The sequence below is a fragment of the Onychomys torridus genome, chromosome 1, assembly GCF_903995425.1.
Source record: "Onychomys torridus chromosome 1, mOncTor1.1, whole genome shotgun sequence".
Classification (NCBI taxonomy): domain Eukaryota; kingdom Metazoa; phylum Chordata; class Mammalia; order Rodentia; family Cricetidae; genus Onychomys; species Onychomys torridus.
In genome coordinates this window covers 75,880,436-75,906,489 of record NC_050443.1, presented here as the reverse complement: position 1 = coordinate 75,906,489, position 26,054 = coordinate 75,880,436, and the positions used below count along the sequence as shown (strand labels likewise).

The window sequence follows — 26,054 nt, the reverse complement described above, 5'->3', positions numbered from 1 at the left end:
AAATACCAAATGGGTTTACAAGACTAGCCTTCTTAGGAACCTCTCCCTCCCACCAGGGGAGAAGCCAGGGTGCTGGGTGGTAGAAAAAAGGGGGTGATCACAGTACGTGCCTGCATTGACAAATGGCTAAGTCCATCCATTTCCACACTCTGGATGAAGTCAAGAGGGGGAAACGTGGTCATCCTCAAAATACTGCTGCTAACATAACAGCCACATTTACGGAGCATTACTAGGTGTCAGCCACTGAGCTAAATGCTTGATATGGGCTATTTAATGCAGTCCTCACAGTGACCCCCTGAGGAAGGTAGCCGTGCTTTATGGAAGAAGAGACTGACCTGGGGCTCAGAGGTATATCTGACTTCCAAACATTAAAAGCTATCCCATACTGTACCCTGGCCTCCACCTTAGAGGCGAGCCTGTGTGAGTCTTACCTTCCTCACAGCTCTCGCCCTTGTAGCCAGGGTTGCAGATGCAGGTGCCCATGATGCAGGTGCCATGGCTGCTGCAGGCCACATCGATGCATTGGCTGGTGGGCACGTCACACTCGGCACCCTTCCAGCCGCTGTGGCACAGGCACCTGCCCTTCATGTACTGGCCGTTCCCACTGCACAGCACAGGACAGGAAGCTGAAGAGACATCACCAGGAGCCAGGGTGAATCACTACCCAGCACCTTGCAGTGGGTCTCCGTTCCCTCCTCCCCTCAGCTTGGCTGCTAGCCTCAACTGCTTTGTCGGAAACGCCCGTGTGTGCCCATCATCCACTTCCCTTGTGTTCCATCATCCCAGCTGAAACACCTCTGGAATTGGAAGGGAAGGTGTGCGATGCAAGGCCAGCAGCTGTCAGGGGTGCTACCGGTTCCTTCAGCCTCCGCAGATTCAGATGCAACGCCCCGGAGCTTTAGACAGGAGGCTGGCATCTGTTCCTTATTACCACTGGAAAAGACAGTATCTGGGGCTCCTGGCTGCCTGCATCATCCTTCCAGCACTTTCCTGTTAGCTCTCTGTTGTCACCCCACCCCCAACCCTGCCAGGGCAACATCACTAACCCTGACAAGTCTGCTTCCCTTGCCTTTCAGGCCCCCATTCCAGCCCCTTACATCACAGCCCCTCAAGAGAAGAGCAGAGCCCAACTTAGCTCTTTAAAGTATGCTTCCACTCTGCCTCTTAGCATAAAGGTTTTGCGATCATCTCTAGGAAGGACATTATATAAGGATAAATTATACTGCATCGTGGTGTACGTACTCACCCGTACCTGGGATACAATAAGGCTGTTATATAGTCGACTCTTAACTTGAAGTGAGTATGGAGAGAGAGAGCAATTCTCCTTAGAAGGAATGACTCAGCTCTCTCTGCACACCTTCAGTGTGCCCCACCTGGCTTCTTTCCTTTCTGAGAGCACTCAGCAGGCAATCGCCATGCTTCCCAGGCTGCCAGCGTGGCTGTCTCTATGCAAGTCTATTTAGCAGAGTCCCCAGAGCTATACCCTGGATAGGATTTCTAGGTTGCTATAGCCTTAGCCTGGGAAATCATCTCTGCTTTCCATTCTTGAACTCCACAAGCCTCAGAGTCAGGTCCGACTCCATCTCTTCTCTATACCTTAATGAGTGGAACTTCCTCCTGCCTGGCTGAGATATCCACCCTTAACTTGCCGCCTCTGTTTCAGGGATCCCAATTCTGCTTTCTAATAGTTGGTTTACTCTCACAGAACAGCCTGGGAGCTCCAGGTCTGGTTAGTGGGGTAAGTCTAGCTTCCAGCACAGCACAGACTTCCTAAATGGACACAAAGCCAGTGGCTTCTGGGTAGAGAGATGGAGAAACCAAGACAAGAGGCCATTTTGGTTTTCTTGTGGGGAACACCAAGTTCTCAGGACCGCAGATCTCTAGAAATTTCCCTGTTCATGCTCCTGGGACAAAAATGAAGACCAAAAGCACACAGTAGGTCTCTGGTAGCCTTGAGACTGTCTCAAAAGTTGTTTGTTGTCTTTAGCAGCATGAACACTGAAGGTAGTACTATGGTATGCATGAGAGGAGAGGCCAGATGTCCAAATCCCTCCGCTGGCGTCTCAGATGAGGTCTGCATGTGCTGTACAAAAATGGAGTGGCTCCATGTGCTTCCCACCCACAGGCCAGAGAGGAGGGACATCAAAGGTGCTTGATGAGGGCTGATGGTCCCTTTATAGACAGAATCAATTGTTCAAAGCTCCCCTTCCCCCCATTCCACTCTCACTGTTCCAGCAAGGAACACAGTGCTTCCTATCCTGGCCTATCCAAGTGTTGTCCACAGCTGGATACCAATGGCTGATAGGGTGTGGCACAACCTGCCAGCTCCCTTTCACAGGCTACAGAGGAAAGAATGACTCTTGGCAGCCTAGGCACCTCAGGAGTCAGCTTGAGTCTGAAGCTCCCTCTGAAAAGTGCACCCCAGACATCCATAGTGTCTGGGAGTTAGTCACCGACAGGCCCATGCTCACCTCGGCCGCAGTCAGGGCCCAGAAAACCCAGGAAGCAGTGGCAGGTCCCTGAGACGCAGTCGCCATTACCGTAGCAGTTGCTGGGGCAGTTATCCACTGATTCTAGAAGAGAAGAGAGGGGGCGGTGGAGTGGAGACAGCTCCATGCTGCAGAGCCCAGGTCCAGACTGCTGCGTGCCAAGACCCTCCTGAACACATGCGCGCGCGTGCGTGCGCACACACACGCACACACACACACACACACTTTTCTGAGACAGGGACTCAAGTAGTCCAGGCTGACCTTGAACTTGCTATGTAGTGGAGGGTAACCCTGAACTTTGGATCCTCCTGTCTCCACCTTGGGATTACAGTGTGTACAAACCACATTCCATTTATGCAGGGCTGAGGGTGGAACCCAGAGCTCTGTGCATGGTAGGCCTGCGTTCTACCCACTGAGTCACATCCCCAGCCCTGTGCCACAATCATTTATGTATCTTTATAAATATATTAGCACTGCCGCTAACCATTGTTGGAGGAAGGACAACGTGTGAACAGTGGTTATCTTTAGTTCTGTTCCATGCATGCACAAACGTGTCTTCTCCTGCCTTCTCTTTCAATTCCCATATATCCAACTACCCCTCTGCGCCTGCACCATCACCCCTGTCTAGCTGGGACTGCTATGGCAGCCTGTCAGTGGCCTTTTAACATCCTCTCTCTTTTCGAGACAGTGTTTCTCTGTGTAGCTCTGGTGCCTGTCCTGGATCTTGCTCTGTAGACCAGGCTGGCCTCGAACTCACAGAGATCTGCCTGCCTCTGCCTCCTGAATGCAGGATTAAAGGCGTGCACCACCACCGCCCGGCTCTCTGTTCTCCAGTGTCTTCACCTGATAGCCTGGTGGATCTCTGTGATGTGAACTTGATGCTGTTATTCTGGTACTAAAAACCTCCACTAGCTGCGTGAGAAATCAATGCTCTGTCGAAAGGCTCAGAGCTTTCCCTCCTCTCACTCAGCCACCCAGCCCACTTCTGAGTGGGCTGTTACTTCCTCTGACTCTCCTAAGGACCTCTGACAAATACCTTGTGTGACATGTCAAGGAAGCACAATTGATTTCAGAAAGACTTTAATAAAATATTAAGCAGTTTTTTGCTCTAATTAGTAAACAGAATATCTACAAAAAACGGTCCATTGAGAATAGTCATTTGTCAATAATTCTGGGTGCAAGACAAAGCAGATAAAACTGTGCTTAGAACATCTGCTTGGGCACGTAGTCCCACAAATCTGTCTTACATCACTGTTACCAAATCTGACACACACACACACACACACACACACACACACACACACACACACACACGGTTTCATTAGAAAGAAAAAACAGGCTGGGCGGTGGTGGCGCACGCCTGTAATCCCAGCACTCGGGAGGCAAAGGCAGGCAGATCTCTCTGAATTCATGGCCAGCCTGGGCTACAGAGTGAGTTCCAGGAAAGACGCAAAGCTACATCTTGGGGGCTGGGGTGGGGGGAACAAAACAAAACAAGAGGGATGAAGCAATTTTCTGAAGGCCATGGAGAATAGTCACAGAGGCCGGATTTGAGTACATGCTTTAGGACTTCAAGCTTATACTCTGTCCATGATTCCACACTCTTTAGAACCTGCAGAAACCCATTACACAGCAGAAGCCAGGAATCTGAAGTAACCACCAAGGTATTAGAGGAACCAGGGAAGGGTAGAGAATTCTAGAACTTTCAGGGGTTGGAGGACTCTAAGAGACCATTAAGTTCTATGTGCTCACTTAACAGAAGGGGAACAGAGACTCAGAGACAGGGCATCGCCCCACAGACTGAGCTGGTGGAGTAAGAACGGAAGGAGAGGAGTAGGCTGGTAGGGCAGGCAGGAGTAAGGATTCAGTTCTTCTTAGCTCACAAAGATCCATCAAGAATCCAAGACTGAGGGCTAAAGAGATGGCTCCTCAGCCGAGAGAGTGCACTGGTGTTGCAGAGGACCAGTGTTCGGTTCCCAGCACTCACAAGCTCCCAACAGCTGTAACTCCAGCTCCAGAGGATCTGGTGCCCTCTTCTGGCCTCGACAGGCACTGCACTCCTGTGCATATACCCCCTCATATTCATAATTAAAAACAAAATATTCTTATAAATGAGTAAGTAAATTAAAAAGCCAAGGCTGTGGCCTCTATGAAGGAGACGTCACCGTTTCAGACCTGTGCTGAGCTGAGTGAACAAGACGAGTGACCTGTTAGCTGCTCAGCAGCATGGCCAAGAGAAAAACTCTTCGCGAGGGGAAGAGGACATGTCTTGGGGCCCGTTCTTCCACTACTGTGCTGTGTGACCAAAAGCAACTATCCTCCCCTCTCTGGACCTCACTTTCCCGTCTATACAGTGAAGGTGATGGTACAGGTGACTTCCTGGGGCTGTTTCCTGTTTTCAAATTGTAGGGATTACAGTGAGTGAGGAGGTCAGTTGGATGGAGAGGGTATCAAAGCACAAATGCAGCAGAGTGTGCTCAGGATACAACAGCAAGTGCTGGGACAGACGGTAGCCTGGCGACCCAGAAGAGGAGGAGGAGGCACAGAAAGGGTTTCCTCAGGGCTGGAGCACATGCTGCTCCCGCAGAAGCCCTGGTTTCGGGTCTCAGCACCATGAGGCATGTTCTCTGGGCCTTGACGGAACTCATCCTACAGCAGAAGCCAGGGGATTGGGGCAAGGCCACCAGTGAAGTCATCAAAGGAGCCAATGGAAGGGGAGAACATTCTAGAACCTCCAGAACTTCTCACATGTGGCCTCACTTCAGGGCTAAGCGGTCTGTCTGGATTGTGAAAGAGAGAGGATTGTGGGCCAGGGTCTGTGCATTTTTCTGTGTTCCAGGCTTTTCCTGAGAGAGTCCATGTTCTTAGGTGTTTAAAATCAACACTGTCTTCCCAAATACATTTCTAAATAAAAACCACTCAAGAAATATCATTCTGAATGTTGTTTTAAAACCTAAGAGTTTGAGTAAAGTTCAAGGTCAGGTGAGTTTCCCTTTAAGCTACTGCTGACTGTATAATAGGAGGGCCAGCTCCCTGGCTGGTGCAGCTACCGGGCACAGGGAGGCGGAGGGCCTGGTTCTGCATCTCCTGATGGCTGGGGGCCACCGCCTTGGGTCTTCCCCTACCTGTCTCCTCATCACTGTGCTCATCCCTCCCATATGTCCCTGTTTCCACTTCGGTTCCTCTTCCAGAGCGAATTCTAATGCCACAACCTCTGAGAAGCCTCCTTGGCAGCTTCAGCAGGCCATGTTCCCATCACCATGGAAACACCATATGGTCAACTTTGTTGACTACAAACCTTTGAGTTTAGAAACTGACTTTATTCATCTGGGTATTTACCCTGGAATCTAAGCTACACAAGGCTCCTGGTCTACTTCTGATGCTCTTGCTGAAAGAATTCACTATGGGGTCTCCCAGATCGAAAACGCTGTAGTTCAGTCCTTCTCAAGCCAGAGGCATGGGCTATACCTCTCAACAAACTCACATGAACCATAGCTGCATTTCAACAGGATCCACTTGCAGGTGACTAGCCTATACTTTGTAGATTCTGCTTTTATGAAGTCTGCAAGACATAAACCTGTTTATCACCTGCCAAAAACCCTTTGCAGTAACTGAGTGAGGAAAATGTATTTTTTCTGGGACTCAGTATAGTGCCATTTGCTAAATCCGACAGAATGGAAGCCTGGACGCTTAAAAATTTGTCCTGGTCTATTAGTATTGGGGAAGGCATACATTCTAAGAGACACGGAATAATTTGAAGAGGGCACTGTGAAATGGAAGGGAGCCATCTGGAGAATATTTGCTTTAGATAAAATGTTTATGTGTATAGATTTTCTTCCACATAGAGGAATTTCAGCAACCTGGGGTCTACTTAAGATGCTGACGAGATAGCTCAGCAGTGAAACAAACTTGATGCTCTTGTAGAGGACCCGAGTTCAGTACCCAGCAACCACATGGGGGCTTACAACCGTAACTCCAGTTCTAGAGGATCTGATGTCCTCTTCTGGCTTCTGTGAGCACTGCATGCATTTTTTTAAATGCAGAGAGAAAAGGAAAGGTTAAGATCCCATGAATACTGAGTCTCCACCGACCACCTAGCATATCCCTGTGCTAAAGTCTGGGGGAGACGTGAGCAATCACAGACTCTCGAGAAGTGTGAACTTTACTATGTAAACTTGTTTAATGTGCCCAATCAGTGTGTGGTGAGTCTCTGCCCTGCACTCCTTCCACATTGCTTATGCTCACAGTCCAGATGCTTTTGTTTAGCAGAAGGTGTACCTTCAGAGCTGCCTGAATTGGAACTAAGAGTCCAACTGCCTGTGAGAACCCGGTTTTCGCAACTGAGTGTATGGCATGCTGGACAATACAGGCCTTTTCACCTCAGCTTTTTGTTTTCTATTAGAGCAGTGGGCCTTGGTAGGAGATCTTCAGCCATTTGTTTTCTCTTCCATCAATCTTGGAATGTGAAGCTTAAAAGTTTCTTTGCTCTTTCTCTGGACAAGGGTTGGGAGTGGGAATGCCCTGTGGATGCTGAGCACAACATTGCTGCAGATTCAGAGGGAAGAAAGGACAAAGGTCCCTCCCTGACCCTCCCCTCCAGCACAAGGAGGTTTTGGGAGGGAAGGATTTATGACATAGGAAGTGGGTATTCCGCTGTAGGGTCCATTCTGTTTACTGATAACTTCTTACTGGACTCAAATCCTCAACATAGTCATACAGTCCTGTATGACACTGAAGTCCTTTGAAGGCACATACTTAGGAAGTCCTCCTACATTTGCTCCTTCTGTGTTTCTGTTTTGAAATCTCAAAGCTCATTTTTCTAAGGCACCACCAAGGAAACTACTGACTTGAGGAGGAGAATGGGAGGAGCTCAGGAGCCTCCTTTTCCTGGGGCATGATAATGCAAGGGAAGGGGGCATTTCCTCTTCCAGCTCATTCCAGGGATGGGCATAAAGGACACATTTGCTTGTGGTCCTGGTTTGAGCAGCCAGAACCCCATGACTCTCAGAGAATGGTGTTGGACCCTTCATCAAAGACAAGGAGGGCCTCTCAGCATCCTCATCCCTTTGTTCCCCTGTGATGTGTCTGAGCCTGGGCTCACTATCCCCATTTTCTTTCCATTTCTGTGTCTCTCCCTAAGCTGTAAGGGTAGGTGTCTGAGACTCGTTGAGAACTTGGCTGAGGAACTATGGTCTGCCTATTACCCAAGCAGTGGTCCAACCTTCCGATGCCTACTTCTGGCTGCTCTCTAGGATGATGACAGCTAATCCTGTAGACAAGATTGAACATGGACCTCAAGACATGGCCTTGACTTTAGCTAGTGAAATTTGCACTATATGTTACATCTGTTCCATCCCGTCTGTTCCTGACAAAGACTGAGCTCAGTTTATGATGAGCAATCAAAAGGCCAAACCAATCTTAGTGCTTAATTCCACCTTAGGTCCTCGTTGAGAGAAGTCTGAGGGGCAATTCAACCCATTAACTGAACCTATAAACACACAGTCATATAGTCTAACTCCATCCTTACATTTCATCCTGTTCAATAAACCTATAAACACACAGTCATATAGTCTAACTCAGTCCTTACAATAACTGAAAAAATAGGTATCATGGCCCATCAGTTTGCAGCTTTAATGGAGACTGAGAGTTGAAGTAGTTGTTCAAGTTCACCCAGTTAAGAAGGTGAAGCTGGTAAGTGAATCATGGCCCGAGAAGTGCTGTATGGCCTGAGCCAACGCACGGACTCTGGAACCAGGTTGTCTCTCCATCCTCCTTTGAGAAGTGGGGTTAGTAACATAACAGTGCCTGCCTTGGAGAGCTATCATAGAGAATAAACAGTACATGTAAAGTAGCTGGCCCAGGACCTGGCTGAGTTGGTCTTTAGGCTTAAAGGAAAATTCACACATGTCTTCCATTTGTGAACTAAAACAAAACACTCATGTGGTCTAATGAATCCAAATAAGGAGATGTGGGTTATTGGGGGTAAACACACACACATGCAAAACATAGAGAAACTAATGAATCCAAATAAGGAGATGTGGGTTATTGGGGGTAAACACACACACATGCAAAACTTAGAGAAACTAATGAATCCAAATAAGGAGATGTGGGTTATTGGGGGTAAACATAGACACATGCAAAACATAGAGAAACTCCTCATGGTAAAAACAAGCAAACAAACAATCCATGTTCCTAGTGTGCAGGGGCAGGGTGTTGGGGTAAATTTTCTCCCTGGGAAAGCATTGTCAAAGCAAATTAAACCTGTTGTCTCCCTCAAGCCCCAACTCCAGCACGCTCATGCCAACACCTAAAAGAACTTTTCTCCCGTGTTTTTCAGATTGGCACTGGGCAGGCGCCAGGTGCTGCAAAGCTGTCCTGTGGCCTGTAAGGTGTCAGTCCCAGTAGGGAAGCCAGCTTTCTTTGCAGATGACTGAATCCAAAGGTCTTCTGTCTGCAGCCTTCTAGGTCAACACAATGACAAAAACTTGACAGAACCTCTGACAGCCTGGGCTTGATGCCAGCCCTGTGCTGGCATTTGAGCTGGGAGACCTGTTTTCAGTCAAAACTAGAAGTCTACTGAACCACGACAAAGATGCTCCGAGGAGGGGTCTAGGAAAAAAGTCTTCCCTCAACTTTATACGTCTTGACTCTTCCTTCATTATTTCTTTGGGGGAAAATGAAATTCCACCAGCAAGATGATGAGGTCCTTAAAGACAGACGCCATGTCTGGTTTCCCAAAGAGCCTGATGAGGGTGAAACACAAACCAAAATGGTCAACGACACTTGCTATGTTGGCAACTAAGCAGGGACCTGATGTGGAAGCGGAGGAAGATCAGAGAGTAAGCACGGCACAGCGGTCAGGCTGGAGAAGCCAGGGGAGCATCGGAGAAAAGCCCTTTCCTTGCCTCCGTTCTTCTGTACGCTGCTTAGAATGAAGGCAGTGACAGGAAGCTCACAGCTGGACTTCGCTGCATTCTCAGATCATATTTAGAGTTCAGAAGTTCACATCTGGCAGCCACATTGAAGAGACTGATAAGATAAGCTAGGGCATGCTCGCCAAGGAACAGGAGGAAGGATAAGGGAAGCCGAAGCCACATTTCAAAGAAGGGGTTCTTGAAGGGATTGAGAACTGATCTCAGGCAGTGTGACCTCCATTTAAAATACACACATTGTATGAAATGAGAAGGAGGTTTTGCTCTGTGGCCCTGATAGGCTGACCTAGCCAATGAGTAAGGACTATCTATAGTCTGGGAAACTGGCTTTGTGTGAGTCAGGGCAGAGCTGACTCATTGGGCTGGGTTGGGTTCTACTTATGAGCAAGTGTCTGTCCAAATACTGAGGACTGAAGACAGGATGTGTACACATCCTTTCAATCTGCAGCAAATGGTATCACCCTCAATTCAAAGCAGGAGTTTGCTGAGTGCTTGCTAGCCAAAGGACTAAATGAATGGTGCACGGCCCTTAACTTTTGTCAACTTGACATAAACTGGGGTCACCTGGGAAGATCACACCTCAACTGAGGAATTGCTCCCATCACATGGGCCTGTGGGCATGTCTATGGGGCATTTTCTTGGGCAACGGTTGATGTGAGCGGGCCCAGTTCCCTGTGGGTGGTACCACCCCTGGGCAGATGGTCCTGGACTGTATAAGAAAGCAAGCTGAGAAAGCCATGGAGAGAAGGCAGTAAGCAGTGTTCCTCCATGGTCTCTGATTCAGTTCTTGCCTCCAAGTTTATGTCTTGAGTTCCTGCCTTGGCTCCCCGCTGATGATGGACTGTTACCTGTAAGCCCAATAAACCCATTCCTCCCCAAGTTGCCTTTGGTCATGGTGTTTATCATAGCAATAGAAAGTAGCTAGAACAAGGTCACACATTTTCAGTCTCTAGATACATTCAAGCAGGGGATACACTAATGACTGGTGGGGATACCTTGCATGGGCGGTTAAATATAAAGCCTGAAACTTAAGGTATAAACCATTGTATAAAGGAACATGCTTGACATACCAAGAAACTTGGGTTCTCTTCCTGTCCTGCCACCATAGTTTTAAGTGACCCTGGCCCACTCTCTTCCTGTCTCAGACCCTATCTTTTAATTTCCAGTGTCTATTTAATTTGCTCAGCAGGTATTTGTGTAGGAACTGCTCCGGCTTCGGAGGTATTCTAGTGAAGATGAGGGCCAAGGCGATTTGTGACATCTAACATCCAAAACCCAGTGAGTCAACCCAGCTGACTCTCTGGAAACTATACAAGTCAATGAAAAGCCTGAGATAATCATCCTGATGTTGGTGGCAGAAGGGTGGAAAAGAAGTTTGCTCATTTCAGGACAGACTCTACCATCTACTGGACCACTGGACTCACTGACTGCCACTGGCTGAGCCTGGCCTCTGTCCCTTGGGCCTGTTATCAGTGGCTTTCTCGGGTGTCACAGGCAGGCTGCTCCCTCTGTTCCACAACCTTTCCAGAGGAAAGGATGTGTGTGCTTTCCTGCTTTGACTAAGAGCAGATGCTGAAGAGGTCCTGAGAGGCAGGCCAAGTGGTGAGGAGACTGATGGGAGCTGTGTCACTCAACACCAGGGATCCGGAGGAGGGCTGAGGGGTCAGCGATCAGAGGGACCTTTCCTTCCTGGGATCTTTGACCCACAGGTGCTCCTGGCAACCAATGCTCCATTCAAGTTTCCAAAGCAGCAGGCCCAGGCAGGCTGCATGACGTCACCCTTCTTCCTCTGTCTATAGTTGTCTGGACTAGGCCAAGCATCTCCTGCAGGGAGAGCCCATTCACAAGCTGAACCCAGGTCTGGGTCTCACTCTACTGTTTCGGACCAGTCAGGGTCTTGCTTTTTCATTTTCAAACTATAAGAGATCAACTAGAAAGGATGAATAACGCCAACATTTGCTAGCACAACAAGGTAACTGTGCTTGACAACAACTAATTTTATACTTCCAAACAGCTAGTAGAAAGGACTTGGACTGCACTCAACATTTGTCAAAGAAATCATAAATGTTTGGAGTGAGAGATAAACTAATTGTAAGGATCTGGTCATTACACATTGTGTACATGCGTAGATACACCACCATGTTCCCCTTTTGTGCAAGTATTGTGTGTCATTTAAAACTGAAAATATACTTTAAAGATTGGGAATGCAGTATTTGGTGGTGGGAGCAAAAGACTAAAGCTAGGAACCAATCCCAGGACTTAGGAGGTGAGGCAGGAGGGTCAGAAGCTCCAAGTCATCCTTGGTTGGGTACACAGTGAATTTGAGGGCTACATGATACCCTGTCTCAAGAAATAAACAAACAAACAGAAGAGTAAAAAAAAATAGAAGAAAAAAGGAAAGAGAGGACTTGGAAAGGCCACTATGGCTGAGGAGGAACCCAGGCAGAGGAAGCCAGGATGCCAGGCTGTTAGCTGAGAGAAGCCAGGGCTGAGGGCAAGCAAGGCCTACAAAGACAGAAAGGAGTTCTCAAGATGCCAGATTCCCAGAGGCTCTTCATTGCCCTCAGCCCTAGCCCACAGCACTTTGGGAAATGACTCCACTGCCAAGCTGGCTTTTCCTCAAGTCACCTGAGTGATTTACCACTGGCAACTGAGAGAAGCCCAGGACACACACTCACCAGTGGCCCTTCTTTGGGTCACCATCCCTGACTCTGCAGGCTTGGAGGAGAACTGCTGAGTGCAGAACGTAGTATTTTTATAGCATTCCCCCACACAGGTGTACTTGGCCCCTATGAGTAGAGGGTCCTCATTCCTTGTGTAGGATATGTGGGTGCATTCCTCACATGTAAGAAGTAAAGCACAGTGCTCACCACTCCTCCATTTTACACATGGGGAGAACATGCAGCCCCAGAGAACTTGCCCAACTTTCTGAAGCCCGGTGTCAGGCTAGTGTTGAGCTTGGGTTATTCTTCTCCCCTTTTCACATAGGGGGTCTCTTGTACAACTGCCTGTGTCGCCCTTTTTACCTTTAATCTCATAGGTACTGAATCCAGACTGCCTAGAAGATATGCACAGCCCAGGAAATCCAAACAAGAGACAGTTTGGGTTTTGATCATTTACCAAAGGCCTACCATCATTCCAAACTCAGCACACGGCAGGAAGCACTCACAGGTGGAGCCTATCTAGGCCGCAGTATCGAGTCCCTTATTCTCCAATCATTCATTCATCAAGCTAATGCTGTCAGGAGACCCCAAAGCCTGCTTCTTGTTCTCAAGGATCACTGGTGTATTTGTTTGCTTGTTTTGTTTTTTTTTCACTTTGACTGAACACCTGTCATAAGCGAGTTAATCGGAGAAATTGTTTATTGTGGCTCACGGTTTCAGGAATCATTCCATCAAAGTGGGGAGGGTGGAGATGAGCAAAACAATTTAGATCATGGCAGCTAGGAAGGGGAGAGAGAGAGAGAGAGAGACAGAGAGAGACAGAGAGAGACAGAGAGAGACAGAGACCGAGAGACAGAGAGAGACAGAGAGAGACAGAGACAGAGAGAAAGAGAGAGAGACAGAGAGAGACAGAGAGAAAGAGAGACACAGAGAGAGACAGAGACAGAGAGAGACAGAGACAAAGAGAGACAGAGAGAGAGACAGAGAGAGACAGAGAGAAAGAGAGACAGAGAGACAGAGAGAGAGACAGAGAGAGACAGAGACAGAGAGAGACAGAGACAAAGAGAGACAGAGAGAGAGACAGAGAGAGAGACAGAGAGAGACAGAGAGAGACAGAGACAGAGAGACAGAGAGAGACAGAGACAGAGAGACAGAGACAAAGACAGAGAGAGAAAGACAGAGAGAAAGAGAGACAGACAGAGACAGAGAGACAGAGAGCGAGCACAAGCCTCCAATCTGGCTTTCTCCTGTCCCTTTACTCCACCCCACCCCCAGCTTATCAGGGCAGTCTTCCAAACACTCTCCTCCTACTCACTATAACCAAGTGTCAGGTCATTCTTCAGTGACCACTCACCTACTGCCAACAGATGTCCAGTCCAGAGGTCCTTAGGAATAGGGGCCTGCTTCTATGTGAGGGCAGCAATTTACAACCTTTGGTCTACATCAGTCACCTCAAAGCTTGTTAGCACATAGAGACCCTGGGCTCTACCCCTTGAGTTTTCTTCCTTCCTTCCTTCCTTCCTTCCTTCCTTCCTTTCTTTTTCTTTCTTTTTTTTTTTTTTTTTTTTTTTTGAGATAGGGTTTCTCTGTGTAGCTTTGAGCCTTTCCTGGAACTCACTCTGTAGCCCAGGTTGGCCTTGAACTCACAGAGATCCGCCTGCCTCTGCCATCCGAGTGCTGGGATTAAAGGCATGTGCCACCACCACCCACCCCCACCTTGAGTTTTCAATGTGATAGGTTTAAGGTAGAGAGGTAGGGGCCCCAGGTGGTGCTGATGCCAAAGGCCTAGGCCCCACACTGAGGCCAGCAAGGATGGCACTTTATACACAGGTGGGTGAAGACAGACGTGGCAGGAAGATACAAAGAACCCAAGGATGCAAGAGAACTTGTGGCCCTGTTCCAAAGAGGAGGGCCTGGTGCTCCAGGGGCTACCATGTGAATAGCTTCCAGAATAGACTGCCTTTTGAAATGCTAAGCAGCTCTGGGGAGAATGGGGGCCAAGCAAGAGCCAGATCCAGAATAGTTTTTTTTTTTTTTTTTTGGTGCTCCCACACAGTGACCTGCTAATCATCTTGCCAACTTCATGTCAAGCCTGTCTTTGGGACAAATTACTTAAGAAACCAGCTTTCTAAAAAGCTCGACTCAGCTGCTGGCTAGAGACTTCCATCTAATGAGCATCACTTTGTGTGGAATTATTCCAGGATGACAGACAATGCAGGAACAGAAACAGGCTTGGAGGTGGGGGTGGGCGTGTTGCTAATTATTCCCCAATCATTTATCTAGGCTAGTCACCAAGGCATTCTCTTCTGCTTACGGATCACACAGAAAACCAAGTCTCCCTCTTGCCTGAGGTCAGGACAGTTACTTTGGAAGATCCACACAGCTAATTGAGGATGACTTACATGGCCCAGGGTAAAAACACCTTTGGGTGGCTCTGGGGATGCCTTAGAGGGTAAAAGTGTTTGCTGCCAAGCCTGAAGAGTTGAGTTCAGGTCTCCACATTCAAGCCAGACACATTGCACAAGTGTCCGTAAATCCCAGGGTGTGCCACTGGGGAACTGGGAGGCAAAAGCAAGGACATTTTAAGAAGCTCCAGGGCCAGCTAGTCCAGCTCATACTTCAGCAAGGAAAGCCTGTCTCTGTTAAGGAGGAAAAGTGAGACCCAACATCCTTATCTCCTCATGTGCACACCTGTAGCCTCACACAGTAACACAGACGCATATACTCACAACAAAAATCTCCTCCAAAATAACTGGCTAAATCCCTTACTTCAGAAGTAGAGCTGTCCAAGCCTAAGTTACCTCTAGCCCGGACCCCTGCATCAGTGGTCTGTGTGGCCTTTGCTCCTAGCCTTCTTCCCCTTTCCTACCTCCATGCTATGGCAGGCTGAGCTGTCAGTCTGGGATGAAGTCTCTTTCCCACCATCTGGAGCAGGCTTTACCAATGGGACCCCTCTGGACACATTTGTTTGTGCAGTGGTTTTGAAAACTTGAATTAGATGCCAGGATTTTTCAACAAGGAGATTTCTGGGGAAAATCTTCATGCTGGCTTTTGTTTTAAAACTAGAAGCAGTGATGTGGTAGCAATCTGCTCACATTTAGGGGAGGTCCAGACCTCCGTGGTCAACCACGGGCACTCTGAAGCTGCCCAGCTTCCTGTCACCTGCCAGGTCCCAAGGCTTCCAAAAGGCCCTGTGGTCTGGAGCAGAGTCCCCCCACTGTGACTTGTTTGGGTGTCACAGTCACATACCATCTGTCCTATTGTTCACTTAGCATTTCTTTGAATTGTTGAGTTTCTGAAGCAAATTTATTTAAAACAGAATATTTAATATCACTATGAAACAATGACTCGCCATTCCTAATTATGGCTCTGCCAGCTCACTTGAGAGAACCTGTGATTTCTGAACTAGCCTGTGCAATCTCACAGAATCTCAAGAGCTACACTTTAGAAAACACAAGGAAGGTGTTTTCACTGCCCTTTCACAGGGCATCCTTTGGGCTGGGGTCTAGCTCTGCTATAGAGTGAGTGTTCAGCATGTCTGAGGCCTGGGATCAATCCCTAGCCCCCAAACAAAACACATCTCTTTGCACCAAATGGTGCCCTTCTCATGCTATAGTCTATCCTCCCCACAGCCCTGCCTCTTGAGTACACTCACCCTTCTCAGCTTCCCTGGGCCAGCCAATGCTGATACAATTCCCCATTAATCCCCTCTTCGTCCTCCGCTTCCTTCAGGCCCAATTTATTTCCTTTCAATGATTTATTTTACTTTTTACTTACGTGTGTATGTGTCTGTGTGAGTTTATGTCATGTAGCTTCATGTGTGGGGGTGTTCTCAAAGCCAGAAGAGGGTGTCAGTTCCTCTGGAGCTGGGGCTATAGCAGTTGTGAGCTGCCTTGAGTGGGTGCTGGGAACTGAACCTAGGTCCTCTGGAAGAGCAGGAAGTGCTCTTAACCACTGAGCCATCTCTCCAGCACCCCAGACTCCCCCCTCCATGAAGCTTTCGGATTTCTCCTAGTGAGACTGAGCTCACCTCTTCTCCTAATGGCAGTTTAGCCCATTCTCCCTTGTCTTACGGCGTCTACTGTGCAGTCATTTACAAGCTCTGATGGTCATCTGAGTGGACAAATTCCTGCAAAGGAAGGGGTCCATCGCCATTCATCTATAACACCTTACAACTGACGCCTTGCTTTGTCCCAAGGCGACCCTTGGTAAACTGCAAGCAGCTAAACAATGACAGTGGAAGTCTACGGGTGTGCTTGGCCTCCGGTGTTAAGGCCGGGCTCCTGCTCTGCAGCCTCCTCTTGCTTCCTTATTAACTTCTTTTTGTCTTTAGATTTTCATTCTGCCAACTCTTCCTGAGCTTGTGGCTTCACTGTCATCCCCTTCCACTGGACCCATTAGCCCCAGCTAGACCTGGTCCTGCATTCTCCTCTCAAAACAGCAGTGACTAACCGTGTCGTGGGAGAGCATGTGCTAATCAAATTTTGTGGGGCCTCTGTCCCCTATTTCAGTAGGAGCTGTCAACATAGTTTCCATGAATTATGAACTTGAATTACTTCTATCAGGACATAGCACAAGAAATTGATTAGCAAGATGGATAAATTCTCTGCCTCTGGTGGATTTTTCTTCACAATAATTATAATGTGTGTTGGTCAGTCACACAGTGATTTGAACCATCTTTCTTTCTTATTTATCTACTAGATAACACTCAGCCTAATAACTTGGGTCTATATCTACGGGCCAGAGGCCAAGTTGGACCTCTGCTTGACACCAAATCTTATTAGAGATCATGGTAATGTGGTTATATGTTCATGTTCAATATTTTATAGCTGTCCCAACCACCTAGACAGCTCACGCTCTCTGCCTCAAGGCAGACACCACCCCATGGCAAACACAATAGCTACACATCTTGCCAAGAACTGAGAAATAGCTGCTGCTGTGAAAAGTGCATAGAACCTTCCAGTCACTTCTGACTCACTGACAGTGGCAGGCTTTTAAGCTGCCTTTGTCCTGGGTTGTAGTTCAAACACTGTTCTTGCCTACAGAGGAAGGCTGCCTTGTTTCCAGCCCAGTGAGAGGCTGGCATTCTGCATGTCCAGGGAAAAAGTCTGGACATCTCAAGCTCTGTATACCTGGGTGAAGCAGCCTTGGGTATTCTGCCAACCCTGCATGGTGGGCCAGCCTCCCTTTAACCCCTTGCTTGGTCCTTTCCACTTGCCCAAAGCACCCAGTGGTCAGTGTGAGTCCTCATTCTCTCTGCTGAGCCTCTGGACTTTCCCGGGCTGCTCAGGCAGGAGCCTACTTCTAGCATGATCTGACTGCTCACACAGACAGAGCTCTCTAGTTCAAGGCTGAGCATGACCTATGCGGTAAAATGACCCTTGACTGGTATTCCAGCTCTGACTATCACTAGCAGCTCTGAATTCTGGTTTTCTCACTCACATATCTTCGAGGCAGTCACGGGGTAAAGAGGATTCAGCATACACAGCATTCAGGAGGGCTTGCTATAAAGGTTTCAGCCATGAGAGGTAAATGAATTTGAGTCAAATAAAGCAAAACCACGTGTATGTGCCACGCCAGAATCTATGTGATACAATGGAAAGATCATGCATGGGCTTTAAAAGAGCAAGACCCTGGGCTTCTAATTCCATAGTGCCACACACACGTAACCTTGAGGGGGTCACTTTCCTGTTCCACACCTCTGTTTTTCTGGTCTGAAAATAAGAGTAAGTATAAAGCTCCTGACACAAACACACTCCAGTAACTGACTGACTGTGGACAGGGGGCCATGGACCGTGCTTTGTAGCTGACTGTTGGCTGACCTTCATCGGGGCCCCCAAGACACTGTGTGTGCAGGTGTGTGTGTGCTTTATGACACCAGGATAAGAGTGAGCCTGGCTGTGGGCCTGGGAAAGCAGAATTAATGCTCGCACACTGTCTTCACAAAGAGATGGCTTATATTTTTAAGACACAACTGAGTCCATGGGAGATCATGTTTCTTCCACCTGCAGGACACACATCATACTGGGACAGGCCCACACTATGGCTGCTCAGTTCCCTCTTCCTTACAGCTCTGACCTCTCAGGCACCCACAGATATTTCATAGACACAACTTCCTCTTCCTGTGAAAGATGACTTTCAAGGGTCTAATTGACTGGGCCTTTCTCATGGAATCTCTTACTACTGGCTAGTTCCTGCCCCTACCCCCACCCATGCCCTTGTCCTGTCCTCCATGAATGCCTTGGTGGTGTTCATGACAAGGGAGGCTATATATGTTTTTTTTTAAATGACTGGGCCTGTTCTATCTCTACAGGCAGCATGTAGTCCCCAGTGACCAAGGCAATGTACACCCAGGGAAAGCCACAAGACAGCTGTGGCCTGGTCACTGTTTATTTAAACTGGGGGTAATTAGGAAGCAGGATGGTGTGTGGGCATTGAGGCTTCTAAAGGGTGTAATAGAGTATAGGGAAGAGGATTCAAAGGGCAGATTCTTCCTGCTGAAATCCCTCACACGGATCCCAGAGAGGGAGCACCTCTGTCTGTGTGAGTGGATGCAAGGCCTCTGTCACTCTGCCTTTCTGGCACTGGCCAGCATCTCCAAGTACTTAAATGCAGGTGCTGTAGAGTGCTCAGGCTATGGTGGATCCTTCCCTGGTCATCTGAAGGTTTGACAATCTCTGGTTTGCCCATGGTCTGGAGACAATCATCAATGACAGCTTCCTTCTCAGACTTACTCAGGGGACACTTCCTGAGACATTCTGTGAGAGCCAAAGAGGGGCTAGAATCTTTTGTTTCTCACACCTCCCATCTGTGTTCCTGTATTCCTCGTGTAGATAAAAGGAGGCCAGGCAGGTCAGCCAGCTGATGGAGGCCAGGTACAGGGTCGGGGGAGACTTCCTACAGTTCAAGCTGGAGGCTGGAGGGAGCTGTATTTTAGGTAAAATGAATGCTGGCTATTGTAAATATGTCTTCTGTCTGAACAGCCTTTAGAGATCAACTACAAGCAGCATGGCTGAAAGCACAGGATTGGGCCTAGGGCTAAGGTTCCCTCACATTTTGCTCAGGCTTTCTCACTGAGCTTCTGTATTGGGATTCAGACTAAAGATACATATGGAAAAACACAATATGATGCCTACTGTCCATCAGGTAGCATCTATGAGACTCATTCAGTCCTTCCAGGGGTGATGGGGATAAGGACCTTCTCAACACCTCAGAGCCCAGTGGCTACAGATCCTCTCTCTCCCAAGCCCTCCCTCTCTACCCTTATTCTACACTCCAGGAGCTTCTTTCCTGGAATCTGGGCCCCCTCACTCTCTCTAACCATCCTTCTGTGCTCTCTTGGTCTACCTGGGCATAGAGTGACCCTCATATTGGCCTTCTCAAAATCCCATGGACAGTTCACCTTGCACAGCAGCGCTGGCAATCTTCAGTGTTGTCCATGTCAAGTGTGGGACTGTGAGAAGCTCTCGGAAGACGATGCCCTTCCCCTTTGAAGGCTCTTGGGAAGATGAGTGGTTTTTTTGAAAACTTAACTGGGCTGGCCACTTGCCATCCAGTAAGTCATGGCCCTTAGTGACATGACACACTTGTCTGTTCTCTATCAGCTTGGGGACCTGATGCATTCTGTCTTCAGTTTTCTTATCTAGTGTTTATCTTCAGCCGATATCCACTCCATTAATGGAGATTTTATTTTAACTTTCCTATTTTAATGTCCCGGGCCCTTCCGTACTCTCTGATCTAGCCCCTCCCGTCTGTGTGCTCCTGTTTTATAGAGTAGTGAGATTGTTCCCCACTGTCTTGAGGGACTGATGAGTCTTTGCCTTTGAAGTTCCCATCACTGGCGCTGGGACTTCATTCTTCCCACCATGTCTTTCCTTCCCATTCTTTTATTTTCTCCTATTTGCTTAGTCTTTTTCTCCCTTGCTGGAAGATTTGCTCGGATGCCTGATAATCCTCTGGCCTCTTCAGATTTAGGGATGAGAACAAGCAGCGCCCCGCCAGCTGCTGCCTGTCACTGCAGGATGGAGACTTGTATTTTGTGGCTAATCCCCAGCCTATCTATCTATAGGGTCTTTTCATCCCCTCATATAATTTATTTTTCCAATAATCTCCTTCCTTGGATAGAAGACATGTGTTTGGCTGTCAAAAACAGGGTACAGAAACGTCACTTTCTGCATGTAGCTTACACTTATTTCCTGTTTTCTGTGTGTGACTCTCCCCTGTCCCCACTGTCTTCTGCCTGTTGTCCTGAGTACGAAGCTTCTCTGGTCCTTCTACCTAGGGAATATGCCTCAGATTCCCTGTCTGTGTGTGAGGCAGGAAAGTTGGGAATCCCATTGTAACCGCCGCTCTATCACACGGCTGACTCACATCCCAGCTGTGCCTCCTCTTGCCTTCATGGTTCCTGCTCTCTCTCCCCATCCCTTCCAGAAGTTACCTGGACTCTGCTTCTCACTGTGTTCCAACCACATGTGCTCATGCTCAGCTTTCTCTAATCCACCAACTCTCCCACTGTCTGACAAAAATCTGCTGACATGTCCTGTAGGCCATTGTCTCGTTCTTTTATCCTTGTGTGTTTATTACACATTTGCTTGTTTCAAATCACTGTTCACACTATAGGGGGAGACTCTGTTGCATTTGACACTAGCTTCTGGGTCCTCTGTTCTGAAGTCCCCTTTCCTCGGCTTTACAAAGGGCTGGCTTTCGGATACTCTGACCACTGTAGCCTCCCATCCCCATTCTCCTTCCTGATTCTCCCTCCACCTACTAAAAGCTGGCCATCCTTGTGCATCTGCCTGAAACCTTCTGCTCTGTCCCCTCCACTCATCTGCCCACGTGGCATTTTTAAGCCTCAGCTCAGAGGCCGCCACCCACTCAGTTAAACTTTTCCTGACTCCTATTTCGATGAGGTCAGCATCCCTTGTTGAGTAGCCCTAGACCCCATGCTTTTCCTCTCTGGGTCATCACACTGCATTACTGATCAAAGCCTGTCTTCCTTGGGAGACTTGAGATCCTCCAGGGCAGAATTCATTCAGCCTCATCAGAGCAGAATTCGAGGCACACAGGAGGAGCAGAAGAGACACATACTGAATGAATGCATGCTGACAGTGACATATGAATGAATGAATGAATGGCGAGAAATACAAGTAAGAGCATAGCATCTAAGAGAATTCTTGTCCAGGTACCTGCTGAGGTCATGGCTGTCAAAAAGCTTTTTGGTTAAGAGCCTTAACTTTCCCAAACCGAAGCTGCTCCAGCTATGAAAAATGGACAATAATCCCAGTACTGTCCTACTTCCCAGTGTTGTGACGATTAAAACAAAAAAATGAAAACATGATGTCCTCTTGTTCAGTGAGCCACACGCTCAATACAATGCAAGGGATTATTACTGTTGTGGGAACTGTACTACACAGAAATTTCTAGCATGTTTCCGGCATGGGTGATGCCCGAAACAGAAAGGCAGGCTCAGGTTTTCACATCTCAGGATTTTCTACAATATGCTTCCTTTTGTAAAGTGAATCCCCACTAAGCCTTCTCCTGTGTTCTTTAACACCAGGCACAGGGCTCCAGAGACCACCTGGGGCTTTCCTTTCACCTCAGGCAAAGCTGGTTTAGAAAGAAGGTGTGCTTCAGGGATAGCGGCTTTCCCTTAATGCAATTCATTAAGAAACAACTGCAAACGAGGAAATTATTAAAGCATTTACATACAAACACAGGTGTGCAGCAGAGAGCTAAGACACAGGTAGGTCCATACCACCTGGCCCACAGGTCTTGTCCTGGTCCTCTGTCCATTTGATCATTTGTGCCAAGTGGAAGAGGAGGAACTTTTAGAAAAATGCCAGTTGTTGGAGGTCTCTGGGTGATGAAGTTTCCTTTCCCATACATCCTGCCAGAGAGGACTCAGCTCAGAAAAGCAGCAGCCTCCATCCTGCCTGGCCAACCCATAGGCTTCATGCAGCAATTTTGTCTCCACAGCAGGGAACATGCAGTGTGGGGTAAAGCAGTGGTTTCAGAGCCAAGAGATGAGTTCAAATTCACCCACCCCCTCAGGATCAGGCAAATTACATCCTTATCAATCGAGACAGAGTTTCCCTGTGTAGCTTTGCGCCTTTCCTGGAACTCACTTGGTAGCCAAGGCTGGCCTCGAACTCACAGAGATCCGCCTGCCTCTGCCTCCCGAGTGCTGGGATTAAAGGTGTGTGCCACCACCGCCTGGCCAAAAGATGTGTTTATATTGTAAATATCACATCTATGTCCTACTTCTGGGGCCAAACATTTTAAGAGTTTTCCTATTTTCAGACATTTTGTAAGAGTTTTAAAGACCATTTAATGTTCTGTAAGTAGACATACCACAATCTACCTCAGTGCTTTCTTATTATTGGGCCTTTGGGTTGTTTCCAAATTTTCTCATTTGTGAACAAGGCTGTGATAAATATGCAGCTTTTTCTGGCTATGGGTTTATTTCTTCATGAGAGACTCTCAGAAGTTCACCATTTTTATGGTTTGATACAAACAGCCAACTTGTTTTCCCTAAGGGCTGTAGTAATTTACAATGCAACCAGTAACAGCACAGGTGCAGGCACAGCACAGACTCTGTGAACTGGTGTTTACTGGAGTGATTCCGTTCATGAGGTTAAAGCAAATTCACTCACCATTGTTTTAGTTTGTGCTGGATTACTAGTGAGGGGAAACATACTTGATGTGTGCTCTTCTCAAGCCGTTTAGGTCTTCTACACATACACTTTAGCCATTTCCCTGAAGCACACTGTCTATCCCCACTCTATGAGCTTTACTATTATATGTACATATATATGCACATGTAGCTTTTAACCCTTGGTCTCCATATTTACTGCAAGCGGTTCCCAATTGACTGTTTTTCTTCTTATTTTGATAAGCTTATAAGACATATGGAAACTTCAAGTATTTATATGAACATTTGGCAGTTTTTTCTTTTGTGATTTCTTCAATGAGTTCTCTGAAGCATAACAGTCTTTCTCTGGGCCAGGGATAGGTGATATTGGGTTTTACCCTCTTTGAGTTTGACTTTTAAGTAGTTACCTCTTTTGTCCATCTGGAATTCTTTTGGCTTTTGCTAAGAGTTGAAGTCTGAATCTGAGGTTGAAAATTCAAATTCTTCTGGAGGCTAGTCAGATAAGTTAGGAATTTGGGACTTTTTTGGTTTTGTTCTGTTGTTTCTCTTTTTAAAAAAAACTTGTTTTTAGTATTTCTGATTGTGTGTGTGTGTGTGTGTGTGTGTGTGTGTGTGTGTGTGTGTGTGTGTCTGTGCCTGTGTGTGTCTGTGTGTATGGACATGTGCATCTGTGTAGAGCAGATGGTGTCAGATCCCCAGGAGTTGGAGTTATGGGTGGCTATGAGCGGCCCTGGTTACCGGGAACCAAACTCAGGCCCTTTGTAAGTGGAATAAGCACCCTGAACTGATGACCAATCTCTCCAGTTCCTGTTTTATTTGAGTCAGGGCCTCCTTTTTCTCTGGCTGACCTTGAACTTGCTATGCAGGTTCTGATCCCTTATACCTTTGAAATGTTCCAGAGGGACGTTGACATGGATTGTGGCGGTTACATAATGAGTCAATGCCATGCACAGATAGACAGATAATGTAATGGGAGGGGCTCTGAGGAGAGTTAAAGCCTCACCACTAGAGACAGCATAGTAGGGGCTCTGAAGAGAGAAAATCAGGGCCCACATGGTAGCAGTGGGAGTCTCCTCTTCTCTTTCTGATGATGGGGGGTCATTGCATATTTATAGCCTTTACCTCCCAAATGCTGCTCTAATGGGCATGAGCTACCACATCTGGTTTATGTGGTGCTGGGGACTGACCTCAGGGCTTTATGCATGCCAGGCAAGCATTCTAAACAACTGAGCGACACCTCCAGCCATAAGCAGACAGTTTTCTGAAAATCTTTTTTGTAATTAGTGAACCAACACTGTGGGTTACAAAACTAGTTCATGCCCATCAGCCACATCCATTCTCCTCATTACCTCTCCCCAGCCTCTGGTGTAAGCTGATGTTTCTCCATTTCTATCTGTTGACTAAACCTTCTTTTCTCTACTCACTTGGAACTCTTGCTTTTCAAACTTCTCCATTTCTATCTTGACTAAACCTTCTTTTCTCTACTCACTTGGAACTCTTGCTTTTCAAACTTCTCCATTTCTATCTTGACTAAACCTTCTTTTCTCTACTCACTTGGAACTCTTGCTTTTCAAACTTCTCCATTTCTATCTGTTGACTAAACCTTCTTTTCTCTACTTACTTGGAACTCTTGCTTTAATTTTTAAAGTATTGTTAGTATTTCTACACAATTTTGTTCCATCAATCAGCTTGGCTCCCATTCTCTTTTAATTATTATAGATATATGATATGGTGAGATCTTTAACATGGATTACCATTCATTATTCTTCCTTTGGAGAGCTAGTCTAGGTTTTCATCTGTCTACTATTCCAGATGAAGTCTTCAAGTATTCTGCCGGATCTCTACAATTCTCTTTAGGATTCTCTTAGGCATTCTTTCAAACCTACAAATTGTCATCCCAGAATATTTCAACCTTCTTAGTCCAGGAACATGCTATATGTCCTCATTATTCACATCCTGGTTTACATTGCTCAGTAAAGCTATGCAGTTTTATCATACACATCTTATATAGTTCTCATTAAGATGACATAGTAATATTTATTAATTTTCTTGAGTAGGACATTTTTAGTGTATTGAAGTGGTTTTTCAGGTGTTTTGGAAATACCTTGACTTTGAAAAAAATCTCTATCTTATACCTCAGTTGCATGTTTGGGCTCCTTATTAAATAATAGCTTTTCAATTAGTGGTGTGTATGTATGTGTGTGTGTGTGTGTGTGTGTGTGTGTGTGTGTGTGCTTTTTACAAGTATAAACACATCCCTCACAAAAATAATAACTAATTTTGCCTCAGTCTCTTATTTCTTTTATTCTCTACATTGATCAAAGCTTCTAAGACACTGTCTACTAGTGGATATATCATACTTTGTTAGTAATTTTAAAGAACTATTTCTAATATTGAACCTAGAAATTGAATAATGGCATTTTGATAGACATTACTGTTTCCCCTGCTCTTTCTTTGTTTTATTTTCAGTATCTTTGTGACCCAATATTGTCATCAGAAGGGCTTTTATCACTTGTACACTAAAGTCAGCTCTCAGGATAGTACATGGTGCCCTCAAAAAGTATCTGAAATTTGAGTGCGTCTGAATCAGATGAACTGGCTTGGGCCCCTGGGTGTGATCTCACATAGACTCCCTGCTTATTTTGGAAAACTAGGGTAATAATTCTGACCATACAAGGTCATGATGAGCATTCCAATGAACTGATGTACTTCCACTGTACTCAGGGTCATCTTTGGCACTTGGAAAAACTCAATGCATTTTATTTCTTCTTCTTCTGCTTAAAAGAAAGATAATGGCGACACATCAATGCAAGCTTCCTAAGGAACACCTTGTGTTCAGAGGTCCTCGAAAATGCAGGTTCCATTTGTGGCAGACACTATGTTGGCTGTCCTGCTTTGGTGCCTATGGCCATTTCTCATGTTTTTCAAACTATGCAGTCTATCTCTTGCACCCTGAAGGGGTTCTTTTGACCTATGACACCCAATGGAAATAAAAAGTCAGGCTGACATGTAATATGAACCACGACTGAAACAAACTATGCTTCCATTAGCCCAGAACATGAGTGTGCTCAGATAAAGGCAGGAAGAGGCAGCAGCTCAAACTTAAACCAGATGTTCGGACAGCTCTGGCTTACACTTTTTCTATTGCCCTTCACATAACACTCATGAGCCTGTCATTGATGTAGAAGAAGGTCCAGTACTCTCTTTAAGCATTAGGAACAAGCTCAAGCCCTTGTCAAAGTCACCATCACTGAACCATGGCTTGATTTTGAAGGAGTCATTCTTCCAAGTAATGGTCCTGGGTACTCATTCTTTGGCA

General features: G+C 46.8%; 1 protein-coding gene across 5 annotated transcripts in view; it reads right to left on the bottom strand.

Annotated features, from left to right (window-relative positions):
* The window catches only part of Tenm4 (teneurin transmembrane protein 4), a 761,032-nt gene that overhangs the window by 138,374 nt on the left and 596,604 nt on the right, over nt 1–26,054 (bottom strand). For all 5 annotated transcript variants that reach the window (XM_036186680.1, XM_036186679.1, XM_036186681.1 and 2 more), the window contains 2 exons: nt 2,472–2,573; nt 432–626 (listed from right to left, as the gene is read on the bottom strand). In XM_036186680.1, coding sequence (XP_036042573.1) covers nt 432–626; nt 2,472–2,573 — 297 coding nt within the window. The remainder of the gene's footprint in view (nt 1–431; nt 627–2,471; nt 2,574–26,054) is intronic.